The 21570-nt window shown below is 41.9% G+C and overlaps 2 protein-coding genes across 4 annotated transcripts in view; both read right to left on the reverse strand.

Annotated features, from left to right (window-relative positions):
* The window catches only part of LOC115233005 (probable serine/threonine-protein kinase dyrk2), a 103708-nt gene that overhangs the window by 56641 nt on the left and 25497 nt on the right, over window positions 1–21570 (reverse strand). The window contains exon 2 of one of the 2 annotated variants that reach the window (XM_029803211.1): window positions 2279–2323. The exons of the other annotated variant lie outside the window; for it this stretch is intronic. Coding sequence (XP_029659071.1) covers window positions 2279–2323 — 45 coding nt within the window. The remainder of the gene's footprint in view (window positions 1–2278; window positions 2324–21570) is intronic. 2 annotated transcript variants of the gene reach the window in all.
* Window positions 19057–21570, reverse strand: part of LOC115233009 — a 12851-nt gene continuing 10337 nt past the window's right edge. For both annotated transcript variants that reach the window (XM_029803218.1, XM_029803217.1), the window contains exon 2: window positions 19057–19872. In XM_029803218.1, the coding sequence (XP_029659078.1) occupies window positions 19177–19491 (315 nt within the window). In that variant the 5' untranslated portion in view covers window positions 19492–19872 and the 3' untranslated portion in view covers window positions 19057–19176. The remainder of the gene's footprint in view (window positions 19873–21570) is intronic.

Consider the following 21570-nt stretch of genomic DNA (forward strand, 5'->3'; position numbering starts at 1 on the left):
ACTTCCGAGCTACATTTTTATCCTTGTCCGATTGATTGACGAAATATTAATTTCCGATATTTTATCTGTTTCAAACATTGATCGAAATAATCTATATTAATAATATATATTAATTCATTGTCGGTTCTTGCTCGTCTTGCATCTCGCGAGTTCCACGAGACATAACGATTATACTCCCTTTCAGCTTAAGTCGGACTCTTTGTCTGCCCGAGTAATTAATTTGCATTCGCAAGATTAACAAAATCGCGAAATTATTCCCGGCGACCTGTTTCCATACTCCAGGTGTAGAGTGCCCGGGGATCCAGAGCGCCATTAACTCTCGTTAATTAATGATGTTAAGATAACGCGATGATGATAACGAGTACTACTATTCTCGCATACTCTACTCACGTTGCATACATTGATCACTGATCCATTATCGAAATATTTGACAGCACCGCGTGATTAGCTCGACCTACTAATATATGGGACAAAAAAGCAACTCTAATGACCACGCCTTTTAAGAATGACAACAGTGTATTTTTCATATTATCACTCTTTGTTCTAATTCCGAATCATCTCATCTAGCCTAGATCTGCGAAAGTGGCGCGCGTTGTATTTTAAACGAAATCAACGACACGCACCATTACCTGCGTAATTGAAGAGATTTGCCCGCACATCGTTGTTCAACAGTCGCGACAATTAGAGATGGAGAAAGTAAGGAAGCGAGTGTGTTGATGAGTCATCGCCGGGGCCTCTAACGAGACACCTTCAGCGAAATGGTTTTAATGAGACGTCGCTGGCCGCTATCTCGGCGCTTAAGCACAACTGAATAAACACGGCTCCGAAGCATATTTACGGACTTGTCGATCGGTGCCCTTGGAAAATTTCGAGATACTCGAATGCTCGCGGTCAAAAGATAACGCTTCATCTTCCCTCATACGGGGAAAGTCCATCTCGCGATTTAATCGCGCACACACGCCGGAATTCACATTCGCATTCGCGCGCGGGAGATTTTCGCGGAAATTCTGTGCGATTGCAAACTGTACGATCGGCTGGTTGTTTTGCCAATTCTTCGAGAGACTCGATGAAATCAACAAAATTAATGTGCGATGTTTTATTCGAAGGAATGCTAATAATAAGTGCAACGGGGTTAAAACTTTTGGTACAGCATATCCGCCCGACAAAATTGACCGTGGATTTTTCTGACCTACTTGCTTACATAATTGATAGAGGCGAGTCTCTTTTGATACACCAGCTTCGAACACGCCCTAAGGACACGGCTTTTTGCACTTTCGCTTGATAAATTTTAATGCACCGCGGGAATCGCGTTTCTCGGTCGAGCATTCCCTGCCCTCATTTCTATCTCGCGACTGTCTGTCGTATTTCGTGCTCTTTAATATTGTAGATATTTTCACGAATTTATATATATTCGTCTTATTTTTCTATACATTTTATTTAGACAATAATTTTTCGCTCTTTTACTTTTCGATCATAATTTCTTATTCGCTATTAGATTTCTATAACCTTATTTGTATTGAAAATTGAAGTTGGATTACTTTAGAGAGTTTAATTTCGTCCCCGCAGAGTAAGAAGTTTTACGGTCGTTGAACATTTAGAAAAGTAATCAATGTGCAAAGGGAACGAGCGATGGAGCGCGAAAGTAAAACTCGTTGATTATTTTCTCGGGAGGGGAGAAAGAGGGGTACTGGATAATTTCAAAACCGCTTTTTACTCTTTAACGCAGGTGTATAACCCCCGCGACAGCGATCTCCAAGGGAGCCGAAGAATTCTCGAAGGATGCTTATTAGTAAAAGCGCACACACTTTGCGACGAACGATTTCTCTCCCGCGCAATAAACCCAGATAACACAACAAGATTTACATGTTTCATCAAGTTATAACGTACGTGCATCAGTATCGACAATCGGTTTCTCCTCGTGCATATTTAAGCGCTGCCAGCAACATATACATATATATCTCACCTCGTCGGTCTCCAACCATGTCAAACTCAAATAATAATAAAAATAATAAAATGCATCGTACAAAAATATTCGCGGTACGCGTTTCCGGATATTCGATGGCGAACGCGAGTTGTCTTCCACTGCGTTATTAAATGGCCCTTCCTGTTCGACGTAACATGCGACTTGCATGTTAATCGAACGGATATGTTAACGTCGTTTCGATCGACTAGTCTCGCCACGTGGGTGGAACACGACTTTGCGGCTCTCAGTGCGGATTTCTCCGCGAATCCTCGCTCAATTCTACAAGATTTCTAACAACAACGTAAATTAACTCACCCTTCCCTTCTCTTGTGTCTCGTGTTCTTTGGACCGCCTACTCACCTGCAAGTCACAATAAACGAGGATTAGAATTACATTACGTAAATTTTTAATACACATGTATTATTCTAATAAATATCTTTTCTCAAATGGCATTAGAATCAAAATTAAAGCAGCGGGGAATAAAACGGAAAGTTTGGATCCCGCGAGCAGAGTTTCTTATCGGATTTCGATTGACATGTGTGAGCACATGTGTCAAGCAGTGCACGTTTTTAAGATCGCTTTCGCGTCGGAGACATCGGACGAGCGATTCTAACGAAGGATCGTGCTAATAAAGACGCCAATAAAACGCAACAACTGACAAATTGCATCAACGTGTCAGTGCACTCTGCGGCGTGCTGATAAAGTCTATTAGGCTTTTGTGACCATCCGTCGCTCTTTGTCGCCCTGTTACGGGGAATTAGTCACCTCACCAACTTCGCGATACGAAAGCAATACAAGGTGAAACCAACAGAACCTTAGCGATCGATATTTATCTGCTCTTCAAGAGAACAATAACAACTCTATTTGATCACGCGAACATAATGCATGCATCCACGAGGGATATTCTTTCCTCTCTTTTTCTTCCTTTATGTCCCTTTTCAAACTGCATATTTTTCAAGCAATTAACCAGGTAAATTCGAAATGAAGTGCTAAGTATAAATGTATCTTTACTATGCTTTAAACACGTACTTTCACCAAACGTCCTACTGTGCGAAGACATTAATATCCAGATAATTATCAAACTCTGCTTTTAACACATGTGTTACATTTTATCTCTAAAACGAATTGTGTAAAGAAGGCATATTACAGAACAGATTAATTAAATATATGCGAGCCACTTCCACTTTTAATTGGCGATAAAACTCGGTGTCCGCTAAAAATGTTTATGTTGGTGAAAACGATGGGTCAAACCAGAACGATGTCGTGTGAAACTTTCAAGAACTTTCTGTGCGAGGGGCCACGTTGCCTGCGAAATTCTTCGAAAAATTCGCATCGGTTCGTCTTGCGAAACCGATAGGGAAACTATTCGACCCACTAACCACCTGATGAATCGTCTTGTTGCAATTTTAGCGATTTGCGAATGCGACAACAGTGTCATATGACGCAACCGAGTTACATGCGGAAACGTCAGCAGACAATATTAAATCGCGCTACTGACATCGATAATATCGCCGACTAATAAACTTCTCGAATGAATTTCTTACTCAACGAAAAAGCGCACGCGTGACATCAGCGGGTGACATCTTGGTATCTTATCGGTAAAGGTGGTTTGCGGTTTCTCGTGCGAGTTGTCGAGGCAATCAGCAAATATATATATATATTTCTATATATTATGCCCACGATAAAACGAATGATAATATTCAAAGCGTCAGATGAAGATGGAGATGTTATTTTCGGCATTTAATATAAAATAAAAATAAATAAAATTTCAATACTCTTATTTTCTCATTTATTTTCATTCTTCCAAAGCTCAGACATATCAGACACGCGCGGTTCTTTATCTCGGGCGCATCCTTGAAGAGTGACAGATCACAAATGTTTCTCCTTGAAGTCGAAGCATCGAGGGGATTCCAAGATCCCGATAACGTCGGGGAAAAAAATTCCAAATTTTTTTAACGATACCGCGTGCCGCTAAACATTTCAGAGAACTCTAATTATCATGGCAAGTGCGATAAAAAAAAAAAGACAAGTGATAAATGACACGATAAACTCGACCGCCACGGTAGATGTATCGCTCATGCGGCTGCTGCGATGCAACGCGGAATCCGCATAATGCTACTCTTTCATACACGATATCTAAAAGGTCGTCGGATTTCGCGAGCGGTCCATTATCAGACGCACGATAAGGATACGCGTGTAATTATCGATAAATGTTGAGGCCGTCATCCTTGTAATTTAGATCCAAGGCGAAGCATTATATTTTCTACTTTTCCCCGATTATAATAAAGCTTCGGGAGATCAAAAATAAAAAAAAAAAATTACATTCCGGGACATTTGAGCGACGCGTGAAACACGTTTTATGAAAAAAAAAATTATGCACAGTTATCTGTCAGTTGATGCAATCTTAAACCCTAATCTCGCGATACGCTTAAAATTCACTCCCATTCTGAACGCTCGTCGCAACAATAAAACATCGTGCTTTAAGATCTCACCGTGGAGAACTTGATGTTCAGGAAGTCGTAGTACTTGACCAGGAACTTCATTATATTTCAACAATCAGCCGGAAGAGATCCTCTCTTAACATATACAGCAATATCGTGGCTGATTATCGTCTATCAAGCTCTGCGAATATATTGAGGATCGATAATACAAGCCGTAAATGTACGAACGACCGGCGTGTGTGAGAAAACGTATTGCACTAAACCGCCGAGAGACGTAAAAGTGTCGGGGGACCTCACGATAAACTCAGTCTATTATCAATATAACGACTTGTCGACCATCCTCGTTCTCGGCAAGTTGCGATGCAAGCCGTAAATTACAACGATCAAATTATTTGCAACGTTTCTGAAAAGAGATGCACAAATCGATCTTTCGTTCTTTTATCTAACGGAAGAAAGACGCGATTCATCGCTGATTACACCGGTAATCCGAGATTAATTAAGCGTTCCAGTGATGTAAGTAGATCTTCCGCTGTTGATTAATAGTTTTCGATTTTTGAAAACGTGATCTCGACATACGATGTAGACTCAATTGCGGGATTTTGCCGTGGTTCAGAAGAAATATTGAGTATAACTCTCGCGGATGAAAAAGCGTGTAACGTTACGCAATCGCGTTAACGATAATTGGGTCGAAGCGCGTTTACGCGCCTCGACTAACGAGAGGAACTGACGATGCATCGCGTACACGCGTCGGAAACGAACGTACACGTGTTACTGCTGCCCGTTTCGAAACGCCACTTTCTAATGCACCGTGAAATGCAGTGCGCGGACTGCATTGTAGGAATGCGCAGCACGTTGTTAATATGTTTTATAGCGTGGGATATATTGCGTGAGATTTTTTTGTCATCGCGCGAGTTATTAAATTTTTTTGGCGAAAAAAAACGTGCGAAAAATCACGAAAGCTCCGCAAAGTTTATTGAACATCCTTCGTAATGTAATTATTATTCTTAACTAGCAATTTAATCTCGTTTTATCAGCCGCGTGAATTGATTTACACGGTACACAACGCTTTATATATGTTTATCTCCATCGTTAACGGTATCGCATCAACTGCGATCTTGAATGCGCTATCGGAAAAAAGAAACTAGAACGACAATGCGCCCTCGATTGTTCGACGATTCGCAACGTGTGCACACGCGTGTCCAAAGATCGACCCACTTTTTGCCCGAGGTGGAGGAATATGATCGATCGAGCCCTCGGGAATGCGTATTTATTCACGCAATGTCAATTAATGCCGAGATCGTCGCGCCGGCGTGGATTACCATAACGGTGACCCGCTTTATCAAGGGCCAAATCGATCCGGCGTTTAATTACGCGAGACTGCACAAATTGGCGTCTCGCGGAACAACTATCTCCCTCTCGCTGCTCGATCAGATCAGCTGATCGATCCCAGCGAGTCGCGCACTCCGCGTTACGCAACCTGGTCTTCGTCGCATTTGAAGTTCGTGTAAAACGGGAAATGCGCGCACGCACTCGCGCACACACGCATTCTGGTGCGTGCCTACCACGCGTTTACGCAATCGCAGCCGCGGTCTTCTTCTCTTCGTCGACGCAGCGTGACCAGCCGCGTTTATTTGCGGTAAATCGCGAGATTATGTGCACTTTTCCCTTTCGTCGACCGATAAAAGCGAGCTCTTTCTCCCTTACTTTAAATTAAAATAGAAACATTCGACTAAACACGGAGTCTTCCGGTAATAATTGCCTGGTCTCAATCGCAATGATATTCATTTAGAGTCGAAAAAAATATCGAGGAATGTAACGAACGTCACGAAGAATTCGCGCGTGATGTATCAATAATTTATATTAGATTTTTCGGAATAATTTTTTCTGATCGGAAAGCAACAGATGAAATTAATATTAACAGAATTTATAAAGCAATTTCTCATTTGAATATCAGTACCTGAGAAAATATCGCGTATATCATGAGAGTGTCGCGAATTACACCGACTTATTTTTGTCCGCTAAAAAATACCACGGAACTCTCGATAATAAACTATCTTTTTCCGATAGACACATTACCAGTTTCTCTAGTAAGCCACGGGCCAGTTCAAGAACGTAGTACACCAACAATACCAAAAATTTACTCGATCGTCCACCGGTAATCACGACATTCGCTAGCGCGTCATCTTAGAAACGATTTCGCAGACACGTGACCAAATCAATACAAAGAAAAATAGATAAGTGAGAATTTAGTATTTAGACGAGTACAAACGAGCCTTGAAGTATTGATGTTTGTGCGATAAAATACTTAAAGCGCACCACTCCCCGTAATAATATTGTACAATTTCGCTGCCAGCAGCGAAATTAGTTTCGACTCACTCGGATTCTCCTTATTGTCAGTCAAACGTCGATCATTGATTGAATGAAATTATAGGTTTAATCTGAAATTGTTATTACAGATAATAGTATACTTTAATAGAGTATATTTTATCGCACGAACTTCAGTATTTCAAAATTCGTACCACGCCTAGCAAGCTCGCGAGCACTCATCCAATCGGGAATTATGCCGAACAACGTCAACGCGAAATTTAACACACCGGGAGAGAAAAACGCGCGCGCGTAAAATCGCCGTATTTGCGATTTCCGCGTCTGAAAGGCGCGGTCTTAGAAACGACCTGATCGCAGAAACCACCTAACGGACATGGTCGCACGCGACTAAGGGCGACGGAGGTTACATAACGTGTGCAAATGCGCAAGCCAAGCGCGAGGCCCATGCCGTGTCGCGATGTAGGCCTCAGCGACGTGCCAGAAACGAAAATACTCTCGGCGAAGAAGCAGACGAACGGCGAGAAATCGCGGGCGTTCCTCTTCCCGCTGCCGAAAACGGGGCTGCCGTCGACGATCTCGGTTCAGGTCGATGCCGTAAACGCTCGAGAGAAACGATCCCGACCCCGGATGTCGCGCGACCTCGTCGCAACTTAGGCCAAATTCGTGGGCGCTGCTGGCCTCGAGACGACAATGAGGATGTTTAAATTTACGAGAGTATCGACATATTCGTTCGCGTTATCTAGTACGGATATTGCTCGATATTTCTTGCGAGATTAAGATAAGTGACGCAAAGGTCTATACTGATGTCTTCGTACAGTTTTAATAAATATACATTGTATTGTATAATTAGCATTTTATTAATTTTCTATCTTAGGGCACTGCATTTCTTCGATTGACGTTAAATAAATGCATGGACTTTACACTAGTCGTCAGCGTGCATAATGAAATTGACCTCGTCTAGTCTCTTGAGAAGGGGGGGGGGAGGGGGGCTCTCACCCTGTGTACAGTCAACTGACACGGATCTAATAATTTCAACCGCGACATGCGTACGGTTTCGCAGGCGCGTAAACGAGTACGCGTGACGTACGCGCAACTGTACGCTTCACGCAACGTTTTCGACGCAAGGGAGAACATAGTCGAAAGTAAAAGGTCGAGGGGCATTGTTAAAAATAATTTTTTTCGAGAGTGATATCGGTGTATATATTTTGAAAAGTTTACGAGCTTTTATCGGGATTAATGTATTGGAAATATCATGGCGCCGAGCGCCGAAATGTCAGTGCACCTTTACTTTGCGAAAACGTATCTATGTATTTACACGTATTTTTAAAGTGCGAAATGTCAAATGCGAAATATCAAAAAAAAAAAATATGGAGGTGCACGGTACATCCATGTTTCCAAACGATCTATCTCCGTTTCTGTTTTTCGTTTAAATACCTTCGTCTCGTATGTTAGTATTGTTACAATGACAAGAGAATGTAAAAACGTATTGGTTAAAATTTATTTCGCACGTGTGCGTACAAATTTTTCGCACATTAACATTTCATGTTGAATGAGTTGTAGCATTTTAGTGAAGCGTAAAATCATATTGTGCCTTAAATAAATTTATATTTTCGAAGATTAATTATATAGCGAGTTAATAGACTGCGATTATATAATATATGCGGTAACAAAGCAATTTTGCTTCAAACATCAAGGATAATAAAGTTTTCCAATTGCAGAGAAACGTAAAAAAAAATTACGTGAACAATTTATTGCCGAATAACAATGCTAATTTGTTTGAAATTTTTCGTCATTGATAGAAACAAAAAGTCCAATTAACCATTTTTACGATATTGTGCGATCAGTTATACATGACGTAACGCGTGTTCGTGAATTTAACAGCAGCTGCTATCGAACGCGTTCCCTTTTTATGCATCTCCCACCCAATGCCGAGTGGGGCGAAGTTCTATCCATAATGCTCCTTTTAGCTTCTTTTCTCGCGAAACCAGTGTAACCGGTTGAGCGTAAGGCCGGTAGGCAACAAGCGCGCGTTCGTAAGTTCAATACGGCCCCTTGTGCTTTTCTTTCGTTCGCGGAATTTCATTAAACTTTAACATCAATTACCTGGAACTTCGGACGGCGGACAATGAGAACGACGCACGTATTCTCAGATATGTGCGTTTTGTTAAATTCTCATAAATTAAATCGATTATTTCGATAAAAGAGAGGAACCGATACAATGAAGTTTTGGAAGAAGGTGTAGAAACCTTTTTTACAAGAAGCAAGAAAATTATTTTTACTAGAAGGAACGTTTACCAATATGATGTTTCAATTTTGTTTCTCGAGTAAAGAAACACTTCGAAACGAAACTATATTTAACGTATCTTTTTCGAAGTGACAGTTAATTAAAGCGCTTGGCTTCGCTGCACAACGAATATTCATGATAAATATATAGCAAAGCCGTGACGTATTCGTTCAATTATCGAGACGAGATTTTACGCGAATTATATGCCCACGACGAAACGGAGAAAAGATAATCCGTGTATCAATATTGATGGAAAAAATAAAAATAAAAAATACCGATTTACTGCAAATCGCATTTGATTACTTTAGAAATATCAGAGTTACTTGCTACAAGCAGTCATGTTAATAGACCTTTTAAGCGACCACCAACAATATCAGAAATAGTTGGAGATATTTACCAAAATGTCTTGTAGAGAGACCGGCATCACAGAGCAGGTTGACATATCCTTCGGACAAGAATGCTCTCCCTTTTGACACCCGATGCCTGGTCTCTGTGCCAGTCACGTGTTAGATAGAGCGGATGTTGATTTACGATATCAACGTTCAAAGCCAGCCTCAGAAAGGATACTCGGCGTGGAAAAGGACACACTCCGGTACATATATCGACGCGAATTTCATTCGGTCGGAGCAATTTCTCGCCCGGCGAAGCAATTTCTCGCGCGAGCGATTAATCTCCTCGGGGAACCTTCTCAGCGAGGAAATATTCCCGGTAAAACACGGCACGGTTATAAATCGACAAACCGATATGATATATTCTGTTACACCGTATCAACGGAATCGAGCCGCGCGAATTAGAAAAACACGGTTATAACAAACGAGCGAAATCTCCACTCATTGTCGGTACAGAGACCTGCGATACCGCCAAGGAGATTAAAAGTCAATCGCGAAACTCTGCTTTTCATCGACGAGCGGATTTTCGAGCGACAAATATCAAGACGAGAGCAAGAGACACGCACTTGGAGTTTTTCGCACGTTTTCTTTTAAATTCCGCGTTCGAGAATCGCAACGAACTGAGTCTTTCGCGTTGATAAGAAAAAAAAAAAAGAAATATTAAAACGAGAAAGTGACGGATCACAATTGGACTTACGGACGGCGATGGCAGACAGCGCCTGCAGTACTCAATGAATGAGAATAAAACCTCAGGCATGGAAGAAAGCCGGCCGTTGCGAGCGGATTTTAATTAGAGGACCGACCGGACCCTTCGGCTTTTCTCTCAGCGCGCGACAACACGAGTCGAGGATGCGTGTGTGGTCTGTTCGCAAGGCCTCCTCTCTATCGCGAGCATAGGAGGAGGAGAAGAACCGGACTCACCTCGCCATCGCAGGAAGGTCGACTCGGTACTGATGCGTCTGGATTTTGCCGAAGACTCTCCCCCGACACGTATATTAAATTAAAAGCGCGAGGCATTGTGTGTGTGTAGAGCCTTCTCTCTTTCTTTCTCTCTCTTTCTCTTTCTCTCCTTCTCTTTCTGTCGCCAGCTCCCACCGGTAATCCAATATCACGGCGTCAGGTATAATCCCCTACGTGAACGATACACTGAGAAAATGAAACGAGCGTATATCACGTGCGATGTGATGAGATTTCTTTATCTCCGGCCAGTGACTATTTTTCGAGCGCATATGCCGATGCGTTTTAATTTTCCTTTCCGTATTTCCCATCGGCAAAAACCGTTAAATATCAAGGGTTGTTCATGCGAGTAATGTACTTTTTTAGATGACACATTTTCAAATCTTTTTTAAACCTTTTGTGACATAAAACGTGACGCACGTTCTATGATCGATTATAGTTGAAATTATTAGTCTCAATGGAATATATATTAAGAAATATGCTAGATATTTTTATTTTAATTTGACAAAAGAGAAAATGAGAAAAGATAGAGAGAGAGAAAGAGAGAGAGAAAGAGAACAGAAAGTAGGAATGGAATATTTTTTCATCCCATTTTTCACCGATTTTTCATTCCGTGGTAGCTCGCCCGAGAACATTATAATTCTCCGCCCAAGTATGTCGCCTTTGGTCATAAAATACAGGCGGTCTATTTTCTACATGCAGCGCGGATAAAAATAGGGAAAATGCCGCTTCATGCGACGTAACCAGTTTCAAATTAGAAACCGCCGTCGGAATCTTTTTCCTGCATTTATGCCGTTCAGCTATGCCGAAGAAGAGCGAAGGAGAACGAGGAATACTTGTTCGCGACATTCGTTGCGGTAGCGAAGCTGGCGGCGATGCTGGCCCGATGCCAGGATAAAACGGACGAGGAGCGAAATCGCGGCTAATCCTGCGGCGAATCGCGAGGAAAAACTATTCAGATTGGAAAAGGCACGCGCGCGAAAGCCGCTTATTCGAAAATACCATGGCCATTCTCACCTTCTTGAAGCCGTGAAACGAGAATGCACCTACGTTCATCCGCATTTTATGATCTTCCACTTTCGCTCCGAACAATGTCCGATTCTTTGCAAATAACGATCACGTTCTCCAGATACTTCGTATATACATCAAGAACTGCGAATTAATAGCGATACTTGTCCGATGATTTTGAATTCCTCAATTCCTGACTGCAAATTGTCTCGTTAGAGAGGAATCAACTAGATCAGTATTTCCCAGTAAAATTTGGCCATAGTTTTCTTTCGAATTCGATTTACAGTCATGGCATATATAGAGATTATTAAATTATAAATTATTAAGTTATATATTATTAAATTATAATTCTATTCTTTCTTTGTCAATTAAAAAATTACAAATATTATATAATATCTTAAGAAACTGACCTTGAATTGAGCAGATAAAGAGATCTATTAAATTAAATATCAAGATATGATGAAATGAACAAAGATAATAAAACATAGAGATGTACAAGACTCTTTTTCTTTCACGGAATCCTTAATCTCACCGTACAGGGATCACAAAATTTTTGTTTGTAGCACTGTCTGGGAAACACCGTACTAGACGATAATCCACGCGAAACGAGCAACCGAAAGTGGTCGACCGGTTCCTCGGCATCCGGCGGATGCGGAGGGAAGAGCTCCGCCGATCGATTTTTCGTGGAGCGTCTCGCGAGGGTCTTTCGAGACGTCTTTCGGGCAGGATGGTCGGCCGGCCACTGATCGAGATGCGTGCAGGTCCGAATACCAGCGTGTGCGGGCATGATTGTGACGCGTAAGCGTGTGCGAGCGGGCGCGTGCGAGCGGGTGCGTGCCGAAACATTCGCGCTCTCATCCGGCGAGCGCGCATATTGTAATTTCTGATTAATATCGTCGCTGGAATGTCATTGTCCGTCGTTGCAATTTCCGACGTTTTTTATTACATTGTTCTCAACGAGCAAAGACTCTTCTAACTCTTTAATCCGCTTCAATTTTAATACCCGCATTAAATAAATTTCCCAACAATAACGATTTCACATATTTTTTTATATTTAATTATAAATTAATTTTTTTAAGCAAATATTTATGCAAATTTTTTTACGATATTACGAATAAAATACGTTTCTTTTCAAAGTTCAAAGGTTCGTAAAGTCCGGCTGAAGAAGAAAATCGCTGTTGCTTCGTTAAATAAGATAATAGTATTTGCACGGGAAATAGTATGTAGTGTACGTGTTTAAACATGGTAATAATGAATTTAAATGGAAGTTAACGAAGAACGTCCGAAACTGCCGCGTACTGCAGCCGCACGATATATCTTCCATCTACAATAAAGCGCTCGGGAAGAGCATCGTTCAAGAACGCCCGCGCAATGATAATATGCACAGTTTCCGCCGCATTGGACTTTAGCTTTTGTACAAAGAAGCGACGCTGCTCAAAATGCCAGATTATTCACAAGCCACATTTGATATCAAACATGACCTTCTTTGAAAATTCTATTTTAAAGACTGAAAAATTTACAGAGGCGGCCGAGTAGAATGATTAGATGATAAACTGTGAATTTTTTGTTAATATAAAATAAATAAGATTTATGTTGTTGTTAATTTTTAAGATATCAGGCTGTATCTTACTTATTCTTCTCAGAAAATTATTACACAATTGTATCATATAATAAAATAGACATACAGATATTTTGCAAAATGATATGTGTGTTATAATGACAAATATAAAATATTTATATTTTAATGAATAATTGAATAAATAAGATATCTAAAATATCGTAATATTGTTAAATTTTATAGTCAGATCATAAGGACCTAAATTTTCAATAATTGGATTAGAGTTATTCGGAAATGAATTATTAAAGAAATCAATGAGAAATGCAATGTATAATATAATGACTAAGATTGACATAAAAAAAAGAAGTTTTCTTTTTTAAATTTATCATTCTAGCATGTGATTGATATCCTGTATCAGAAGCATACCCTTGCCCTTCTATCGATAACACCGCCGATATGGTAAACTTTATTATTAGATTCTCCATGAATGTACTCGTCGGGGCGCGTACAACAATGAAGAGGAGATTATCATCTTTTGCACGTGTACGGGATAAAAGTGGCTCGTTAGCACGTGTTCTTTAATCCTCGGTATAAGGGGAGATCATCGAGCATCCACCAGGCAATTATCGTTTTTATTGTGCTTGCAGTCGCAGCTCGATATATTCACACGGTCTTTTTTGCAACAAAAATAAATTCTTTGCGATAAATGCATTTTTGGAAATAATATCCGATGTCAAACCGCAACACGTGTCCAGCTGAAAGCGTCGGGCTTCGTAAAATCTTGTTTGTTTAATCTCCCTTCGATATTCGTGTCGGAGACACGTGACGACTCGCCTTCTATCAAAGATATATCTCTATCATATGTGAGATACGATATAGTTCTTTTTGATCGACGACGGCACCGCGTCGTCACGTTCCGCGTGATATATTTTACCGTAAATCATACGCGCAATAACTGATGATCCACGAATCTATTAAGAGCATTACTCGGGAGATTCATTTTTCGTAGTTTATCTTACTGAGAAAATTTATCGCGATGTATACGATGAAAATTAATTAGATTCGAAATCCCGATAACCCACATATGACACATAGATCGCTACAATCTGACTTTTCGACTATCTTCTACATCTTGTCTACGAGAACTTTCATCCGCAAAAGTGGATGTCATTTGTCTTCCCATAATTTATATACGTTGATTAATTCGCATCTGCCGCGCGCGAGCGATTTCTCCGCGCAAGTATTAGCGTCAGAATAAATCGCGGCCGCCGCCGTATCTAATCCATCACCGTCTTCAACTGCGAATCGCGTTCGCACGTGATGCGAAATGAACGGCACCGTTACATACCCAGTGCGCTTTTGCGAAGCCGCCGCGTCGGCGATCGCAATTTGCGAGAATCTTCGGGGCATCTCCTTAGATCGTCAAACCTGGATCGCGATTATTGTTCCCACCGACCGTCGTGGATCGAGTGTCGCGCTCGCGAATGACTCTCTGTTACGATTAATATTCATTAAGATCTATCTTAATAAGGACTTGATATCTGATCCGCGCGCGCGCTTTGCGAATACGCCGGAAAGTTACGAGACACCTGAAATTAATGGAAGTTGCTCTTTACGAAGAGGCGCGCATCGGCTTATATTGCCCCTGCTTCTCTTACAACACATTGAGAAACCACCATATAAACGCACACGCACAACACCACCGCCGGGATAAATATAACCGAGAGGCGAACTTTCGGGCCAAGGTTGCGGTTCCGACTCATCCGAAGATAAATATTATACCGTGAAAGAAAAATTGACGCCGTTCAATGTACACTGCAATAATTGTAACAATCAGCAAAGTGATACTTTCTAGAAGTGTTTCTTGTACCTTATGGATAAATTTGAAGTTAACGTGTCGATCGATTCGGGTGATCGACGATCGCAATTGTCACCGTTTCTTACCGGAATTACCGCGCAAAATTGCGTTTCTTTATTGCGTTTCTGTCTCGACGACGTTTGTAGGGTCACGCGAGGCCATCGTCACGCACATCCTGCAAAACGGCGGATGTAAATATTTTTACGGGCGGTTCCCGGAGGAGACGACGACGGATCCGGCTAATTGGATGTTCCGAGGCGCGGAGCAGCGTTAGTATAGTACGCCGACTAATTTATTGGAAACTGGAAAATTGGCTCTGTCAGTCGCGGCGAAAAGATATCTATCGTAAGTGTAGTGTCCCGCGGGGAGAAACGACCAAAAAAAGAAAAAGCCGGGTAGGGTAACGATTCGGGAGAGAGCTCGGGGAACTCGATTACTCCCGTGAAAGAAGTAAAAAGGATTTTCCTCGAAAAAGAGAACCTCTCACATTATTACCTGTTTACTCTAGCGTACGCCATACCGCATATTTTTCTAACGCGAACGCGTTTAATTAGGTCGACTCTAATGAAACAGACGAATGGTCCACGTGTGGTAGCCTGGTATCGCGTTACCGCGAACATTGAAATCGATAAGCTTGCAATGTTGCAGTGCGCTATAATTAAATTCGTTGTACCTCGTTCCGTAGATTAACTCTCTTGCATTCGAAAGGTCACCGCTGTCGTGGAAATTAAAATGTTCGCGATTACACACATAATTACAGCGAGTTGAGCTTAAATATTTTTTACGCAAATCTCATTGTCGGTTTCGATATATCGAATCATCACAGCCTTGATACTGTTCGGCGAAATCTCTCAATCCGTTTTGTCCGTTTTTATGAGACACGAAATATGCAAATCGACCGGTACACGTCACGTTTGAATATCAGTGCGGTCAAAATAGAAGCCCGAGCCAGCATGTTCATCCCTTCGAACAACCGAGGTGGACGATCCGGCTTAAGTCTTCGACCTGCGTGTATAAGCACGTGTTGTACTCGTTGCATCCGCGCGCCGATTCTTTTAAGCCTCGTTAAGACCCGACTTAAGCTTTAATTGAAAGTCTGACCCTGGTGGCGGTCGGCGGTCCTTTTTTTCTACCGCGGACAGAGAGAAGGCATTTCGTGATCGGACAGAACCTGCTCGAGTAGATGCGATGAAGGTATTCTAACTTGAGAAAATTAACGCATAAAGATACACGAAATATGTCAGAATTCACGAATACGAGATCTTAACGCTAATTATCTCAAAACAAAATATCTCATAATTTAACACGCATGATTTAATCCATTGCATAATATCAAGCAACAATTGTAATTCCGTCCATTGCACAAAGGATAACGATAAATCTAACCGCCTATTCTTATCTACGACAAAATTTATAGCTATTTCGTACATATTGTGGTGAGCGAAAAAAAATAAAATCGCCGTGAATATATCGCTGTGCGCGAGAGAAAGGGAGAGATCGAAGCGCGACGGAGACCGCCGTCCTAGTTACGTGGACCATATTATCGATCTGCTCACCCGGTACATGCCGAACCCTTCGTAGAACCCCCCAATATGTATGATTCCAGGGAATATGTGTACGTCACGTATATGTATGTACACATGCGGCAACGTGCCTCCCATACGTGCATATGTACACACGCGAGATGCGCTCGCAGAGAGCGCATCTCTCCTCCTCCTACTCGAGAATTCAATACCCAGCCGGCGAGTCGCGTGATGGCGGATACTCGGTCGATTGTGTTTCGAGAAGGAAAAGTCTCGCGCTCTCCTACGAAGGGTAGCTCTCCGGCTTACTCGTTCACGAATCACAATCGTAATCGATGGCAAACGAACGTGTATGCATCGTTAATGCACGTGCGCCGCGCATTGGTCTGCGAATCGTGGTAGCCATATGGCGATTGAATGCACGCGCGAAACATGCATTTATTTATTTAGCAATTTGAGAGATCAAATATTTTTTTTCTTCGTCAATTTATTCAAGCACTAGCTTCTCTGAAATAAGTCTCGTAAAGAAATAAGCGATAAAGCTGGTCCATCGCTTCGCGAAATTCGTCACGAACGAGGTCGATATCATTATCCAAAGTTGGTGAGCGGCAATTACCTAAATGAGACGCGTCGGTAAATTACTATGCGACGCACTATTCGCCTCTTCATTTACGGAACCATCTTCGTCACTTCGTAGTTCAGCAAACGCGTCTATTAACGTCGATCCTTGCGGCCGCGAGCGACGCTCTGACGGCGAAGTAGACAAGTGGCTCGCGATAGGCCTATTATGTCTCGCTTAAGTGCAACTGCAAGCGCGCCAAGGTGTATATATACACACACTCGAAACACGCGCTCACACACAGATACGTGTGGTGTGTTCGAGCGAGACGTCGATTCGACCTCGATGAACCCACGTGATCGATCCTCTCCACGGAGGTACGATTCAAGCATCCTTCATCGTGAAGACGCGAAAACAATTCGGAATTATTATTCTCGGAATAAATATCATCTCGACGTAATTAAATTTTTAGTAAAAAGAAAAGACGCAAAGAATATAAATTGAATTAACAGACCTCGTTATTTTAAGGCTACAAACGCGAAACACTCTCATTTTGTATGCATATCTTTTTTCCGAGTCGTCGAGTCCTGAGAAAAAGTATTACTCCCGCGTGTGGGCGCAGGTCAACAAAGCCCCGTTAAAAAAATTAACATGCTAATCTACTGTTTGAGGGTTATACGAGAGAGGGATCTGGTTAACGCGCGGCTGATTGCACCTGCGAGCTCGTTAATTACTTCTCTGCAAAATTACCGCTAGGAAAATAAAGCGGCGAGCGCGCGCTTCTTATGTACATCGGCCAGACACTCGGTGCATACATGTCGTACGTATTCTTCGTCACGGAACACGCTCGTATCGCGCATTATGCCCGCGGATACGGTGGTTTCGCGTGCGCGCGAAACGAACAGAACAGCCAGCCAGAGCGTGTCGCATTGTCCGCTGACTCGGTGATACACATTCGTCATTGCGAGGAACCGTTGCGCGAGAAAAATTCATGAAAGAAACTTGCTGCACGAGCGAGGAATACACACAACGAATACATGTTCGACGGCTATAAACTATAAAGAACGTCCGCGCGATACGACACGAACGAACGATATGGGTGCAAGCTGCGTTTAATTACGCACCAGTGCGGAAAATAGTATTAATATTAAACTCGTGAAAATATATCTACGCGCGATCGTTTAAATATTAATTTTGATATATGCACACAGAGGTTTCTTTGGGCGGTTTGAAATTACAGATTTTAATTCCGCTCGCGAAATAAATATACAAATTTAATTTTCAATTTTTCAAAAATCTATATATACAGTATTATTTTTAATAAAACTGAATTTGATATTTTCATTTATTAAAATATTTAAAGTATCGACAAATAACATTGCGATATAATTTGCGATGTGTGTGTGATAAATATTATAATGGTATTGTTGATTAATATCGTTTGTAATTATATATATATATTGTAGATTGATAAAATGAAAAATTAAAACTACGTTAGAATTATTTCGAAGGAATAAATTAATTCGTCTTTTTATTGCACGTGTGGTTTTATTTGCTCACTCGCGCGTTTTGCAAAGTTTCTGCATTATTTATTCTTATCATGTATGTATAGAAAAACACGAAACATAATATCTTTTCAAATACGCACTCGTTCTTTAGCGAGAATACGGTTAAACGAAATGCATTATACAAGTACCCGCCGCAAGTTAAGTTTCTCGAGAGGAAAAGGAAATATGAGTTTCCACGATGCTTCCATCTCTTATTGAATGCTGTAAGAGGCTTCGACCGAATTCCAAATTGCGTATAGAACGTCCTTTATAACATCCGTTTCGCCAGCACGAAATTGTCACAGGAAAAATAGAATTCGTTATTAAAGGTCTTGCGAGTTGAGTTTCCTTCCCACGTGCAACAGTTTAAACGGCACAAGCGCCGTTTTATTATTTTTTGCTCTGTTTTGATATGAGATAATCCGATCGGAAATTCTTTAACAGACCAGCGAGCTAATTTTTAATATATCGCTAACAAAATAATTTTCAAGTCGCGTGAAACAACTAAACAATAACTCAGAGAATTTCCTGACATGCAATGACGACGATGACAACGACGATGACATCGTCGTCGTCGTTGCCCCTTTGTTCGCGCGCATAACTCAAAGACAGCTTACCACATGAGCTCTGTGATGCTGATGGTGCATAGTGTGATGATGATGGTGCCTCTTCTCCTTGGCGTGGTGCTTGGCGTGGTGCTTGCTGCCACGATGCGGCGGATAAGTGTGGTAAATCATGTTGATGCCGTAGCAGGGCGGTTGGCGTCACCTGACCTCGACGATGCCACACTTGGAGACACCCATCTGCTGGCCGCTGCCCTGATGATGATGACTCGCCGTCAAACCGCCCATACAGTTGCCCGGCGTCTTTCGCGACACCGACGTCGCCGTCTCGACCGGTGACTTTTCGACGTCGTCCTTCCGCGCCGAATCTTCCAGGGTCATGTCACCCTCGTCGTCGATGTTGACGGTAAAGGCGACGCGATGATGCGGCACTAGCTTCATGGTAGTGCCGATGGGCGTCACCGTGGTGGCCGGGTCAAGCTTCACCAAGGCAGCCTGCAGCTCAAGGGCGTCCATCTTCGCGAGAGCACCTGGACACGCTCTTCTCTCCCGATCTCACCGGACTAAAGTTATACAACGTTATCTTCTGTTCGTTTAATTGTCTATTATGGTAATCTCGATGACGAGTTCACTAAGGTGACATTTCCTCGGTTTCTCCGGATTTCACAGAGCAAACCGAAAGCTCCATCTAGAGAAATATTTGGTCCAAGGGATATATTTATTTCGCCATCGAAATCTCGCGTCTACTTGAAAGAGTCAGAGTTGTTGCTTCAGAGTTTGACTCGAGGATTCGTCGTAAATGATTTCGATCTGTCGAGATTTCTCAGCGTCGTATTGAATCATCACACTTGAACGTTTGTCGCCTTGGTGCGGTGAAGAAGATCGTCGATCGTATCTCTATGTACAGAGATGTTTTAAACCATGTAATGATAATTTATGGAAATTAGTTTTCTCACGAATTATCCGTATATTTTGGCTTCTTTTAAAATTTCGTACACCAACGTGACCTAATAGTGGCGGAAGATTATTCATAGAATTTTTGCAGAGTATCTCAGAATCACCGGATATTCAAAGACGCTCTGTTAAAATTCATGAATGAAATACCTAATCGAATCGCCAATACGAAGAATTTTATAAAAAATACACAATATATGAAGAAACAGAGTCAATCGGTTTCGAGGACATTTCGCAAGGAAAACTTCAGCCGATCGTGTATCGATCACGCACGCACGTTCGTCTTTACGTGCAACTAATTTTCGCACAATCGCCGACCTGATTGCACCTGCAAATTTTTTATTTTGCAACGAGGATTTTGCAGAGGAAACGACGGTTTGCGGGAGAAATTAAAACGACGTTACGATCATACATCGATGGAGGGCAGTTATACTGTCTTCGTCATAGTCATTATCCGCGAACTACGACGAAGAGGTCGCGTGACCATCTTCGTTACGTGCTGATAAACGGCGGCTCATTTCGTTGCGTCTACTGTTGCGAACTACTGTTTATTTTATTGTGCCATCCGTCGCCAATCGCCGCGAAGGATGGCCGCGAATGCAAATTGGTGGCTGGTACGCCATCAGGTATTTTAAAGTACATTGGAGAGAGAGATATATAAGTTATATTTATAGATAGATTTAGGAGGGATGGCAACTAAGTCTTCCATATATATGTCATGCATGTGTAGTATATACATGTAAAAAATATACTACAAGAAAATTGATCCTCATAATTTGGACTTTTAGTGAATCTAAGCATTTCTTCGGGACGAGCAAGAGAAGATTCAATATATATTTATAAGAGAAAATATATTACATTTATGTTTTACATATATATTACATATGTATCTGCAAAAGTAGATATATCGATCCACCCATGTGTTTTCCAATGGAAATATCTCGCGGGCGAGTTCCTGGATTGGTGCATGAAATGAAAGTAAAACGCGAGTTTAAGATCCTCGGTACTCCGATTTGGTCATCTCCGAAAGAGTGACGTCAGTGTCGCCGCTAGAATGGGAAAATATGTACTTGTTCGTTTCGTTTATCGTCGTCTCCATACGATATTCACGTTTCTTAACCGCATTACCAAGATATTCAAAGTCTGAGATTATTCTTTTCCCGTGTTTATGAAAGTTTCAATTACATTAAAAGTATTAATAATGCGCGCGCACGTATAAAGGGTCGATGCGCTCTTTTTTCATGTCATTGAAATTATTAATTAAAATTCCCTGGCAACACCGATATTAGTTCCCACGTTTCGCAAGCCTGGAGGCTTTCTTCGCGCGCGTGGGACGCGGCCGATCGATGGAAAAAAAAAAAAAAAAAAAAAAAAAAAAGAAGAGCGATACGCAGGAATTTTTCCACACACCTTTGGCGATTCGCGAGGGTCTCTCGTGACCATGTTTAGGCCCGTCGCGGATGATGGAGTAGCGGCGGGAAATCAAGCGGAAAAGAAGAGGGAAAAAAAAAAGGAGAGCACGAAGGCAAATTCGGGCAATGCACACTTCGCGCGAAATAACTCGCTTCGCCTCTCGATTCATCCCACTCCCGGAGAGCAACCCCCTCGCCATCGCCTCGCTGCCGCAACCCTCGGTCCTCC

This window comes from Formica exsecta, unplaced genomic scaffold (assembly GCF_003651465.1).
Source record: "Formica exsecta isolate Colony F162 unplaced genomic scaffold, ASM365146v1 scaffold155, whole genome shotgun sequence".
NCBI lineage: Eukaryota > Metazoa > Arthropoda > Insecta > Hymenoptera > Formicidae > Formica > Formica exsecta.